Consider the following 13,749-nt stretch of genomic DNA (forward strand, 5'->3'; position numbering starts at 1 on the left):
TTTGGCGTCCCTATCGGTCTACTTTTGTAGCGTCACTATAGAAAAACCCGTTAATTTGTATAGCGTTTAGCTGCCATACAAATTCATTGACCAAATCATTTTCTTGTAAAAGTTTTTATTTCACAAGATATATCCCCGCCAAGTTTGGCATAGACTATTTTCCAAGCCAACGATGTAATTAATAAACATATTGTTCAGATCGGACCACTATAGCATATAGCTGCCATACAAACGACCGGTCAAAGTCAAAATAAATATATTTTTATACCCCTAATGGGATAGGAAATTCGCTTATGAAGGGTATTATAGCATCGAATCAGCAGAAGTTGACATTTTTTTGTTTTGGTGTCTGGAGCTAATTTTTTTTTTTAAATTGAATGAGTGCCAGTCTGATCTCAAATTTATTCTTTGAGGAACAAATGATTTTCTCTCTAATTAAACCACTTAAAATTAAACAATTTTTGCAATTTTGAAAGCAAAGTCATGTTTATGCCATCGTTTACTTATTCGCTTAATAATAAAAGGTTTTTAATCTCTAAGAACGAATTTCGTTTCGTAAACTGCTCGCGAAATTCACGCTACTGTTCAAGTTTATGAGCTGAAGCATTTTTCTTTATTATTTGTTACTAATTATTATTTTTATGTAATTTCACTAATATGCGCGGATTTTCTAGATATTTCAACTGTCGTAATTATTTCCAATTCGCTAGCCTTATTATAAGCATATAAATACATAAATACTTAAAACGCTTAACATAACAATTTTCTTATGAATCATTGCACTTACAATAAGTTTATGTTACTTATAAATTCTAATTAAAAACGCTTAAAATAATAGAATTCTTAACACCGAAGAATTGAATTGAAGACGAATTGTCGAACACATACTGCATGAGCGGTATGTGTGTGTGTGTGTGGGTATGTGATACAAGAATAATCGCTCAAACTTTATTGCCGTTATGTGCTGAAGTTTGTTGTTTTGTGCAAAATATCTCTTCACTAACAACGGATTAGTGATAAAACCCGCACCGAGTGTTTGTTTATTATCAATGAATTCCAAATTTTGCTTTTTACCGGAGTAGCAGCTGTAATGGCCACGCCACCATTGCAGAAATACTTGATTTATTTTCCACGATATATTTCGATGATGCGATCTTGGTCTACATACTCGAAGATATGTGGCGCATCCATTAGTATGCCAACTGTACCGGCAGTGGTCACTATGAAGAAGATGTAGAGTTGAAGACGATCGATAACCATGGCCACGTATTTCCAGTCTTCACGAGTCTGTAAGAAAGGTTAATATTTAAGATATCCAAAGACAAGAGAACGCCGTGTTACGAAACGAATCGCCTTTTACGAAACGAATTGTTAAACTTTCTTAGTGATTGTAAAGAAACATTTCGCTTCTTTTTCTGCGTCACTGTCTAATGAATTTTCATGTCAAATTCATTCACTAAACAATAGTGGGTCGAAACTGTTGTAATCTCCATTTCTTTCGTCCTAAGTATAAACTGTTCTATATACAAGTGCTAAGATTGTACATAAACTGTAGTAATTGTAGAAAAAATCCTTGCTAGTCGTTAGATTACCTCCTAAGTGAGTCAAATGCGTAGACAGCCAGCCCGCAGAGGTCTTTATGGTAATGCAGAAACAAAAACACTACATCATGAAAATTTGCTAGTCGATAATCGATCGAAAATCAGTTATCTACAACATGAATACTTCAAAGCCTCTTTCTACAGCCCCAAAATAAGTCGATCTTATGTCTCAATACCTGAATTTAGTTCTCCGTCAAACTTAAAGGACAGAAACTTAATCATCAGTCTTTAGACTTATTACTATTTATTCAACTCTGCACATATTGCTGATACGATACCTGCTACTGGGAAGAGGTGTGAAGAGAAGCCTCTTGCAAATACTAAATGGGTTAGTTTCCAGATTTATTTAGCGGTTGAGATTGAATAGACGCCAAACGGGCTAAAAAGGTTATGGAACCAACAAAAAATAAGAAGAAACACCAGCTCAAAGATTTTTTAATTCAACGAGCTCGAAATTTTCGTGTATTCCTTAGACAACAAGTTGTGATTTAGGATTCAAATATAAGTTGGTCTCTCGCTATCACCTAACGTTTGAGTAGTGACTTGGATACCTTTGAACAATATTTTTTGGAGCAAGGTTATGCACGATATCAGTGCAGTTAAAACTTACTTGTATGTAGAGATCCTCATTTCGTAAATGTTCGGCGATGAACTCCACCGCTTCGGTGGCTTTACTGGCCTCCGGCGAAAGCAATATCGAATCAGATGACTCACTTTCACGACGACATTGATCGCCAATACCTAAATCGGCACCGCTATTTACTTTGCGATTGATTTTGCAATTGGGATGATGCAAGTCGGAGAGCTCCATTACCTCCATTTTGGATTGTTTGCCGCCGATTGCGCTAAATACAAAGCAAAACGAAATGTAATTCAAACATGAAGGATAATAGAGAAAATATTAAACCCACCTGATGTGTTTGGGTAGTTCAGCTGGCGACCCGTATGAGGGATGTGGATGTGCTGGCATGCTCATGCCCGGCATTTCCATCATCCAACGTAACCGTGTCTTACGTGGACGCTTCATGAGCAGAAACGCGGGCAGATAATGCAGAAAGACCGTACGTATCCACATGGGCATGCGATGTGTACGCGGACCGCGAAAGTTCCAATTTATAATAATAACGGTAACCAGAATTGACACCGTATTCATAATGAAAGTGAACAACAGATATTTGGCAATTAGTGGCAGCACCAACGAAGTCGGCGGTAGAATCTTCGATACAAGCAATAGGAACACAACCAGTGACAGCAGAATGCTTATGCCCAATGTAACCTGCGGTATTCAGAAAACAAAAACAAATAAATGGTATACAGGTGAACAACAATATTTTTCAAAAATTCTACAACGTTCACATAGAAAAAGCTGAAAACCGTGTAAGACAAATTAAACAATGGTTGGATATTACCTTCTCGCCGGCCTCGGCAGGCAGATAAAACACCAGTACGCACAGGAATGAGATCAGCACAGTTGGCAATATCAAGTTCACTGTGTAGAACAGTGTCTTGCGACGTATAATTATATAAAATGTGATATCTGTCTCGGTTGGATGATTGCCATCGCCTTCGTAGACATTGAGATAGGCCGGCACTTCGATAATGTCCCAAGTACCGGATTTCCAATAATCCGACAGATCGACAAAGTTTTTATTGTTGTACAAGGCCAGTGACACCTGATCGCCATTAAAGGTCCACGAACCGAATTTCATAATACACGTCTGCTGATCGAATGGAAAATAGGTGACATCGATGGTGCATGAACTCTGATAGATTGCCGGCGGTACCCAGAGCACTTCACCCGTCGGATAAATGAGCACGTTGGATTTGTAGCGCACTTCGTAATTGCCGTCAGCACTTAAGTACGTGCGTTGTTGAGTGTTGAGAGAAATGTATTGAGATTAGTAAACTGTTATGAGAGTTCTTTTTTTCATAAACAATAATGACTTTTTTTATAATAAGTATAAAACCTGCTCATATAGCAAAACTATAATTATGCATTTGTTGTTAAAAATTTAAATATTTAACCTTGTCTTCTAAACGAGTTGCAAAAGAACACTTCTATTAATACCAAAAGGTTTTCTAATCAATAACCGAATGCAGTTATATGTATATAAATTCTGCTATGCATTATGTTTTTATTAATTGGAAGTAATTTATGATAGCAAAAGAGCACTCGCTTAATTAGAAAAGTGTACGAAAAGCAACATACGCACTCTGTTATATATTTTTTATAAGTCAGATTGCAAAAGAACACTCGCTTAAATAGCAAAACGTGCGAAAAGCAACATACGCGCTCCCTTAAATATTTTTGCTTAGTCGAAATGCGAAAGAACACTCGCTTAAATAGCAGAACGTAGGAAAAGCAACATACGCGCTCCCTTAAATAGTTTTGCTTAGTCGAAATGCAAAAGAACACTCGCTTAAATAGCAAAACGTACGAAAAGCAACATACGCGCTCCCTTAAATATTTTTTTTACTCGAAATACAAAAGAATCCTCGCTTAAATAGCAAAACATACGAAAAACAACAAACGCGCTCCCTTAAATATATTTCTTTAGTCGAAATGGAAAAGAACACTCGCTTAAGTAGCAAAACATAAGAAAATTCATAAATTAATCGAGTTCTCTAGCTATGATATGCATATTTTATGCATCTAAGTTATTGTCCTTTTATGCGAGTTCTGCGAGTTTAATTTAAAAATAAGCGACTTGAATCTATTCAGCTTTTAAAAAAAGTTAAATTAGATATTTCATAAACCAGCGCAACCGGAGTCTCTTAAAATACTAATTAAAAAATATTAATTTCAAATAACATTGTGCATACTATTGACAGTTATGTGCTCAATGCTATGTTACAAATCAACTTCGCGTAAATCTTATTCAAGTTGCTTGTTCTTTTGTCACTCGCTTACTAAAAACAAGCACTTCATATATGCATTGGATTTTTATTTTTAAGTACATTATATGAGACTAAAAATACAGGATATTAATGTACTTTTCATTGGTTAATTATTTACTAAAAATATTGCTAGCATTTGCTACTCACTTATTGAACAATACAATATCAGGTTTCCAAACCTTATCGGGCGGCAAACGCAGCACACCAATACCACCGTAATCGGCCTCATCCCATTGCAATTGATAATCGTACCAAACCAAACGTAACCAAACGTTTGATTTCATAATTTGATTTTTCTCATTCTGAGGTTTTCGATAGTCATATACAAATGTGGATATGTATGTATATAGATATACATATATTTGTTTTAGAATTTCGATATCGCATAAGCGTTTGAATTCGGTTATACAGACATGTGTGCATAACAGTTTCAGTTACAAATTTCGTACATAAACGATGAAGGGGAGGAGTTCATTATCAATAGAGTGAAATTTCATGTAGGACATTTTATGTTATAACAAAATTACAAAAACAAAAAATGTATTAGAATGATTGAAATATGTAAGTATTATGTATGTTTTTATGGAGTATAGCTGGTAAATAAATAGGTATGAAAATACTTATATGAACTATTTACATTTCGCAAAATTATTAAATATTTATATACAAATATTTAGTTTATACATGAGTATGTTCGTGGTTTTTGCTGTAAACTGTATTTACACACAATTCAACGAAAAAGTGATGATTACAAAACAAATTCCAAGAATAATGAGCAATCATATGACTTAACAACTGAGTTATACAATATACGCTGAGTGATTTCAAAACAATTATTAGCAAAGTAGTAATGTATGTATATGTTACGTAGTGTACCGTACGGTATGTGCAAGTATTTCGGTTTCGGTACTGGTGTGAAACCATTACGGGTCCAGTAAGTCGCCGTACAAACGGAAGTAATAGGTGTACGTAGAGTTAGAGCAGTAGAAGGTGGAGTAATAGTTGTAGTGATAGTATTGGTTATAACAGTACTAGTAGCAGTACTAACTAGTAGTAGTAGGTAGTAGTAATGCACACTTACGACATTGATTAGCTGTACGAACGCCAAACCAAATCTTACTCCAACTTTTTGTGTCATATTCTGAACGGGTCGTATAAGTTTGTTATACCCACGAAAGAGATCACGTACCAAGCGTTCTTCATCTTCGGATGCACTTACTAAGAGACACGAGTAAATAATAGTTTTTTTTTGCTTTTTATATATAAACAAAATGTATGATGCAAAGAAAAAGAGTATTTGGTTAAAAGTCAAATGCACAATGCCACAGTTAGATAGACAGTTAAAACAAATACATATGTATGTATGCATGTACGAGAGTATGTAGAGATAGAGCGAAGATAGAGTTTGTGATAGTAAAGTTTGTATGGGGTTATGCAATGAATAGTATATGAAAAGTCAATAGCTGGATATAAATGGTGGGTGGGTATGTAAATAGATGCTGCAAATATTAGTAAAAATATATATATATGTATATGTTTGTATATGAGTGTATATGGGCAAAAAATTAGAGATAGATAGATGAGAGTAGTTGAAAATGTGACGCTTCGCATGCAAAAAATAAACAAGACGACGAGCTATTTGCACTATCCGCTTGGAACTAACTTAGAACTTTTACTGACCGAAAGTATTTGAGGGTGCTGGTGATGGAGTGTTTGGTAGTGAGTCTAAACTTAGTGTAGCTTTCGATGTAGTAAATGTGGTAAGCTGATAGATTTTGAAGTTTGATATAACTATTTGAAAACATTGCTAACTTCGTTTCGTTAGTATATGGTGAATAGAACAAGCAACTTGCATAAATGCAATGGTTTGATATAATCACCAAAATTTAAAGATATCCTATACTCTTTTGTTTAGAAATTAATTGATGACTTATTTTTATGCTCTCGCATATATTTTTGGAGAGAAGAGCAGCGCTCACACTTAGCGAGCTAGAAAGCGGCTCTTCGAAAATCGTCTGAACTTAGTTGAAAAACCGTTAAACGTTTGACAAAAGCAAGAGTGGCCTAACTGTCGCAAGCATCGAAAAATTTATATAAAGAAAAACGTTTTGGAGACGATGAAATCAGCATGCCGTTATCTTAAAGGATTACATGGGTTTTCGGATTTCAAAAAATCTATTAATCGATTGTCTTATTAAATTTTGCCACACCTCTACAATATTGTTCTGAATATTCAAGTTGATCTGAATAATAGTTTCGGAGATACAGCCTTGAGAACTTGTGCGCTCGAAGCTAGTTAAGCTTAATGCGCCATCTTTAAACCGGCTTTTCTGGAAACTGCGGGTTTTTGAAGTCGGTTGGCAAGATTTATCGAGAACTACTCAACCGATCTTCATGAAATTTTACACAGGTCTTTGAAATAAAATTCCTAAAGACTTGGACGTAAGATTTTTTTTCGATTACAACTATTTGTAAAAATGTCTGCGAAAAATCGAAGTTTCAGTTTCTTTCCTTCTTCCAAGTTCTAAGTTAAGGTGTTAACTAAAAGGTTTTATTTCGCATTGGATGATCTTATAAGGAATTATCTTGCCAACGCGGGCGCATGTTTTTTCCGATGGCTCACCGGAAATGGCATCGCAATGGCCGAGTTTAAAAAATGTTTTCCAAAAATTTCAGAATTTCTTTGTTATTGGTGAATGTTTGTAACGATAAAAAATTCTAAGAAAATATCTAATTTTTATTTGAGAAAAAAATTGTGAAGAAAGCCTGTTTTTTAACCGAGGAAACCCATGTAAATAGCTCGGCTTTTGACGACTATATATCGCCTTGTTGATGACGCTGCTTGTTGTAAAATTTCCGATTTCACAGTTTGTTTTACACAACTCCAATGCTTGTTATTTACTATAACAAACTGATAAAACATGCTTGAGCGCCCTAAAATATGCAACGTTTCTCACAGTTAAGCTTAACAACTTTATATGGCGGGGAATTTTTTCTTTAAAACACTATGCATTTTTACTTAGGTAACTCAATTATGTGCCGTGATGATTTGATGACTTGAGGAAGGTGTCGGCATGTGTATGTATGTGTGCAGATCGTTGTACTGTAAGCACATGCATGCAACAGATTAAGTCACTGCAATGTTTACGAAACCTTTGTATACAAAAGACTCAGTATATAACTAACCAATAACAGTTTAGCTAAGACTATGCTATGTCTTGAATGCATTGGTAATTTTTTTGTTTTTATCTTTTTTCCATTTTTTAATTTTTTTGTCTTTTTTTCAATTTCCTGTTTTTAATTTTTTTTGTTTTTTTTTAGTTTTTTTTTTGTTTTTTTTTTTAATTTTTTTGTTTTTGTTTTTCTTTAAACTGATGTGCATGCATGAGGCGCTTTTGAGAGAACTCGATCACAACAAGCAGGAAAATAAACGAAAGGTGGAGCCAAAAGAAAATTTAGCAAATAAAATATAAATAAAAAAGACGCATTGGAAACGAGAAAGAGAGAAAGTTTGAACAAACAAAATACATAGTCCAGTTGTAGAGTGGAAACATAAAGTGATGGTGAGCGAAAAATAGCTTGGAAATATGGAGAGTGTAAACAAAAGTTGTTGATTGGAGAGAAGTTGTAGGGGTGTATTTTCTAGAGAGACGTTTGTTTGATGCTCGCGTTTGCTGCGTTAAACTGCAACAATGTTTTGATCCTGCGAGGATTCATTGTTTAAAGGGTGCGTTATAATTTCAGTTTTTGAGAGAGAGAGAGAGAAAGAGAGTTAGAGAGAGAGTTCAGGGAGTAGAAAGTGGTACACAATTACAAAAACAAAAAAAAAATGTGTTATCTATGTATGTATGTATATAGCAAATGGAAAATCAAATTTAATTTCAAGGTATGTAGCTAGAGTTTGCGAAACGGGCTAAGTGAATCCATAACGGGACTAATTGAAGTTTGAAGGTGCTGCTAAGTGGTTTGTCGTTGTTATGTAGGTTTTTTGGCTGCTTTCAGTGAGAGTTATTTAATACTATGCCATGTTTTACGCTTGTTTTTTTCAATTTTTTTTATTTTTTTGGAAATGCGTGTGTGTAGTTTTGTGCTCTTTCAAGTTTTCGCATTTAACGCTTCATTTTCGCAACCTTAGGTTCACATAACTTTTTTTTGTGTATTTTCGCTTTACTTTTTTGGTTCTGAAAATGCTCGGTTCAGAAGGAGTATGAATTAAGATTCGGCAGTTAATACAGAAATCTCGTTATATATATGTTTTTTTTTTTCGATTTACAATGCTATTTTCTATATTTTTTACGTATTTTATGTTTCTTCGTGCACCAGCTGTTAGATGCTGGCAAATATTAAATGTTTTAAGTAATAACTGCAGCGTGTGGGAGGCTGTAGAGGGAAAGAAACAGTTACTGTTTAAGCATTTGTTTACATGGTTTCAATAGTTTACAAAGCATACGATGATTGTTGGTAAGCATATACGTAGTTATGTATGTAACTTAGCTGAATTGCGTGTTTCCGAACCTTGAGAAGTTTAGCTTTTTTTAATTTTTTTTCTTACATAGTCCTAATCACAGCTTTCGAGGCTTAATTTTAAACTAAAATTTAACTGCCGCGTCTTTGCTGGCCAACATGACTGAACAAGTGTTGGCGAACACACCCAGAAAGTCGGTTAATTTGATTAATTAATTAAATAATTTGATTTTCGCTTGCGTTGTTTAAAAGAAATATGAGACTTACATATGTACATACATGTATGATATAGATATACTGGTATTTCGTAATACTTACACTAGTTGCAAGTAGTGTAGTAACAGTTATGGCAAATTTAGGCGGTATTTTAAGCACATAATTTTTCAAAAACGAAATAAAATTTTACTTCCAAAAGGTTTGCGCTACTAAAAATGCTAGTAAAATGCACGCAAATTTTTTTACAGCAAGAAATTTAATTAATTTAATTACTTTTTCATATAAATTTTAATTTAATTACTTTCTCTTATATACATATTTAATTTTTATATATTTAATTATTTTTTTTTAATTATTACTTAATTTTTTTATTAAATTTCTTTATTATGTTAATTTTTAAACGCAAATTTATTACAACTATGCATGAATTTATGTACATATAAGCGGAGGATGCTGACTGATTTGTAAGCAATTGGTAAGCAAATCAAAAGTGAATGCAAATGAAAAGTCGCTGCGTACAAGTGATGGCAATGGAGTTGGACGGGGGGTAGAAACAAGGCGAACGCGCTCTGTTTTCCGCATCGCACATTTGAGTATACTCAAACGAAATTTGGCAGGCGCTGAGCGGCGTGTGTTTCTCTAGTGGATTCTAACTTAGTAACTTTCAACGGGGAATATCAATGTAAACTTTGGCAAATTTTAAAATATCACTTCCTTTGTGAAGAATTTTAAGTATTTGTCAAAGCTTTTGTTTGCATAAAATCAGAAAAAAATCAAATCATTCGCTCCATACTGTTACATAAAGCTAAAAAAATATATAGTAGGTTTTAATAGGCAGCTTTGGTAATTGTATATACGTATATACGTATATATGTATATATAGGTATATATTATATAGTATATAGTAGTACAATACATACACTCTTTCTTAACGTACGTTGCTAAAGCATTATTACAGTACAACATAACAATATGAGTAATGGAGTTATACTCATACTGCATTTAAATAAATAAATAATTATTATAAACATATATGTATGTATGTATGTATGTATACAGAAAATACACTTTTCAAACTTGCCTCTTTGCAGCTGTGTGCAAACCAGCAGCAGCACCAGCAGTCCCAGGCAGCTACCCAGCCAATTGCTATAACTTTTCGGATTCATAGTTAACCAAGCTGCAGCTGCTATAGATCCACCGTTTAAAGCGTTTTCACCAGCAGCAACCGCCTTGCCCTCTAATTCGTTTAATTTGCTATTTGATAAAAACGCTTTTTGTGATTAGAAAGCCCTTTTCGCATTAAAATGCGCAGCAAGTCGCCGCAAGTAACAGTAATTTCTTATAGCACCGTTTTTGCGAAAGTTTTTCATTACCTTTTCACTAATTTTTCTATGATTTTACATGTTAAAAATTGAGATGAAAATTTCTGCTTTCACAAATGGGTGCGGATTCGCTGATTCTGCATCTGCTGGATAAAATCAATTTGAAGAATCCTTTGCTAAACGACAGCGCACGACATTCCATTGGAATTTGGTCTCCAGTAGTTGCGAGAACTCGCGCATGCGCTCTGCTGTTGCGCGCTCACGCTCTACACTTTGTGTTGTCACATTTGTTTTCTGTTTTTATTTGCACTTTCATCACAACATCGTCATCAGCTGTTTGCGGAAAGTTGTTTACAAGCCATATGAAGGTTATATAAATAGAAGTTTGTATGTATGGTGGTCACGTGTTGCAAGTGTTGCGAATCGATGTTATGTCTTCATTATTTTGTTAATGAGTAGGGTGGTATGTTGGCAAGTGTACAAATTACAAGGAAATGTGTTTTTCTTTTTTCTATGTATCAACTCACATATTCTAGAGAAATAAAATAATTAGTAATATTTTTATAATTTAGAAATTGTATTGTAGCCCTAACTGCTTAGTGAAAACTGTTCATCTTGTGATGTTATCCAAGAATAAAACCATTTTTCTATGTCGCCTTGTGTATGGAACTGCTTTTGAGACAGACCTTGTGCCATCGAACGGAACAAATAATAATCGGGCGGTGCATCTACCTTGCGAATATAGCGGATGGGATAGAACTACTTATTTAAGCATTTCCCGGTGGGTTTTAATGGGTTCGGAAACGTGAGAACAAACGTTGTCATCCAGTAGAATCACATCTTCGTTGCTCTCCTTTGATAGAGGTCGTAAGAAACTCTAGTTCTTAGTTTCTGAATTGTTCCTAGCGCATGTAGTCGCTTTGAAATGACATGACGGGTGATTCCCACAGCTGAATCATTCTGTCGTTTGACACGGATCTTCTAAAGCAATGTCTCCAATTCACCACCTTCGAAAGAATTCGGTCCTCATTCATGCAGATGGTCGCTAATATCGAAATCGGCGATTTTGAATCGACGAAACCAAACAAGGCACGTTGTTTCATTTGGGGCAGCACTTATGTAAACTTTTTGGAGTTCCCGATGTGCTTCAGTCACCGAAATCTTTGACTGAAAGAAGAAAATCAATACCTCCAGCAAGTGACGATTATTTGGCAAATGGTCGGATATATTCGCACAACCAAAAGTTTATGACAAATAAAGAAAGTCACCAATGTGAAAACTCAGTTTTTTTTCCAAATTTCTAGGTCAAGTTTATCACGATTTCGATATATCATAATCGATCACCACTAACTGCTGTAGTTCCCTACTGACAAACAAGGGTAACTTATTATATCTGCGCATTTTATAGTAATTACTTTGAGTTCCAAGAACAAATACATGTCTTTGGTGTCAGATTCGAAGCACATAATGGTTGTCAAAGCGATTCGGAATGCTTACTGTTGTTGTATTTTTATATTCTGAACAGCAGGTATTAAATTTGCCATGAAGTTTGTAAGTCTAGTATGTAGAAAACGTCGAATACCCTACAAAATATTTATGCAAATCACCAGCGAGACGAGCTGAGTCGATTTAGTCATGTTCACCATCCGTCTGTCTATATATATGCGAACTAGACCATCAAGAAAAAGATCATTTGAGAAATCGATCTTAAATTTTGCACACGTTCTTTTTTCCTCCAGAAGATGCTCATTTGTCGAAACCGCCGAGATCTCAAACGATATCCTTATGACTTCATGTATATTATTCTATTAGATGAAGATTCGGATTCCTCAGGTTCAAATTGAGACTCCTCACTGTAAGACTAAAACCATTGAAGACTTCAATGCTTTCTTACAACTATTTGTCTGTATTCACACATGTAAATGGGACACACATAAAGATGAAAACCAAAGCAAAAGGCCGGGACGGCTTATCACACTATTTATGAGATTTTCCTTAAGCCAAAGGTGTCTTTCCAATATGCTTTGCTGCAAATGCAAATAATTATTAATTATGTTAATTCGAAGTTGTTAAGTGAAACGCGAAACCTCACACAACAAAGCCAAGCTACCAATTTATGAGACTGAACGAATTTTATGGTTCGCGTCGAAGTTAAATTGAATTTTCTTGCTTCTTTCATATAAGCAAAAGTTTTTTTTCATTTCTAATTAGATTACACATATTTTTTAACTAGACTGTTGAGAGCAGCATACACATACGCACATATCAAGAAATGTACCTGTAGACATATTTTTTCTAGCCACCAAAATGGATTAAGCGACTGCGGCCAAATGTAATGGAAATCAACTGGTCCGCTAATAAAACAAACGAAACGAATTCATAATTAATCCAAAGCGAGAAAAGGTTTAAGAGCTTACGGCTCATATTTTCATTTTCTTAGTGGAATTCAATTGAACAAATTAGTTCAGGCGATGCCTAGTTCCACCGCCGAAGAAGAGTAGCACCGCAAATTAGTCAGACTATTAACATTTTAACTAATTTCTTAAAGCACACACATGTGCATACATATAAGACAGCGCATATGCACCTGTGACTACTATGCACACATACACACACACACACGCGGGACCATTTTGCGGCAGCGTTGTGAACCGCAGACCTGACGCTTAGCAACACCGGTCGCTGTCCTTTGATCTGTGCTCCATTTAATTGCTCACTTAAGGTAACGGTTTCTTCGCTTAAAGAAATAAGAGCTATCGGCGCGCTAGACAACCAAACGGTAAACTAATGGTACAACTTAGTACCGAATTAATTTAATGCTAAAAAGGCTGCTCGCGCAATCACAGCAAAGGCTGCCGCATTCGCTGCTAACTCGGACCATAAATTAATAGACCATTCTTCACCTGCCCAATATCTAAAGCTTGAACACACATCTGTTAGCTACACATGCGGCCTTACTTCGTTTTGTATATGCACGAGTATGCGGCGGTGGAGAGAAATTGTCATCATTAACCGGCCATAAGTTGACAAATTTCGGAAACCATTTCCAATGTTTATCTAATCAGCGGTGGAAATGCTTAAAGTAGTCTTGTTAGTGCAGTCAATTTGTCAACAAATGTTGCACATGTCAAACGTAAATTTATGTTAATTCAATGGTGCTACGCTGAGATAGGCTTGGATTGGTAAGAGTACAGAGCCGAAGCTTACAGTGCACACACATACAAACCTGCAAAGTTTCTTCTTCTCCT

General features: G+C 35.0%; 1 protein-coding gene across 2 annotated transcripts; it reads right to left on the bottom strand.

Moving 5' to 3' along the window:
- Nucleotides 1–458: 458 nt before the first annotated feature.
- LOC120768304 (acetylcholine receptor subunit beta-like 1) lies at nt 459–10,345 on the bottom strand. Of its 2 annotated transcripts, XM_040094950.1 has the most exons (7): nt 10,261–10,345; nt 5,581–5,717; nt 4,647–4,801; nt 3,011–3,455; nt 2,513–2,877; nt 2,212–2,446; nt 1,123–1,287 (listed from the first exon to the last, which is right to left on the bottom strand). In XM_040094950.1, the coding sequence occupies exons 1-7, from the start codon at nt 10,343–10,345 to the stop codon at nt 1,123–1,125; spliced, it is 1,587 nt and encodes a 528-aa protein (XP_039950884.1). The 2 variants fall into 2 exon arrangements, with proteins under 2 accessions (XP_039950875.1, XP_039950884.1); XM_040094941.1 differs by lacking the exon at nt 10,261–10,345 and having other exon boundaries at nt 459–1,287; nt 5,581–6,800.
- Nucleotides 10,346–13,749: the final 3,404 nt, after the last annotated feature.

This window comes from Bactrocera tryoni, chromosome 1 (genome assembly GCF_016617805.1).
Source record: "Bactrocera tryoni isolate S06 chromosome 1, CSIRO_BtryS06_freeze2, whole genome shotgun sequence".
Taxonomy (NCBI): domain Eukaryota; kingdom Metazoa; phylum Arthropoda; class Insecta; order Diptera; family Tephritidae; genus Bactrocera; species Bactrocera tryoni.

What these genes read in the sequence shown, in the direction of transcription:
- LOC120768304 (XM_040094941.1), bottom strand. Translation starts at nt 5,868, where the DNA reads ATGCATACATACATATGTATTTGTTTTAACTGTCTATCTAACTGTGGC. An exon ending in TCGTACAGCTAATCAATGTC is followed by an intron (nt 4,802 to 5,580) that starts GTAAGTGTGCAT and finishes CGAAAACCTCAG; the next exon opens with AATGAGAAAAATCAAATTAT. An exon ending in GATATTGTATTGTTCAATAA is followed by an intron (nt 3,456 to 4,646) that starts GTGAGTAGCAAA and finishes CACGTACTTAAG; the next exon opens with TGCTGACGGCAATTACGAAG.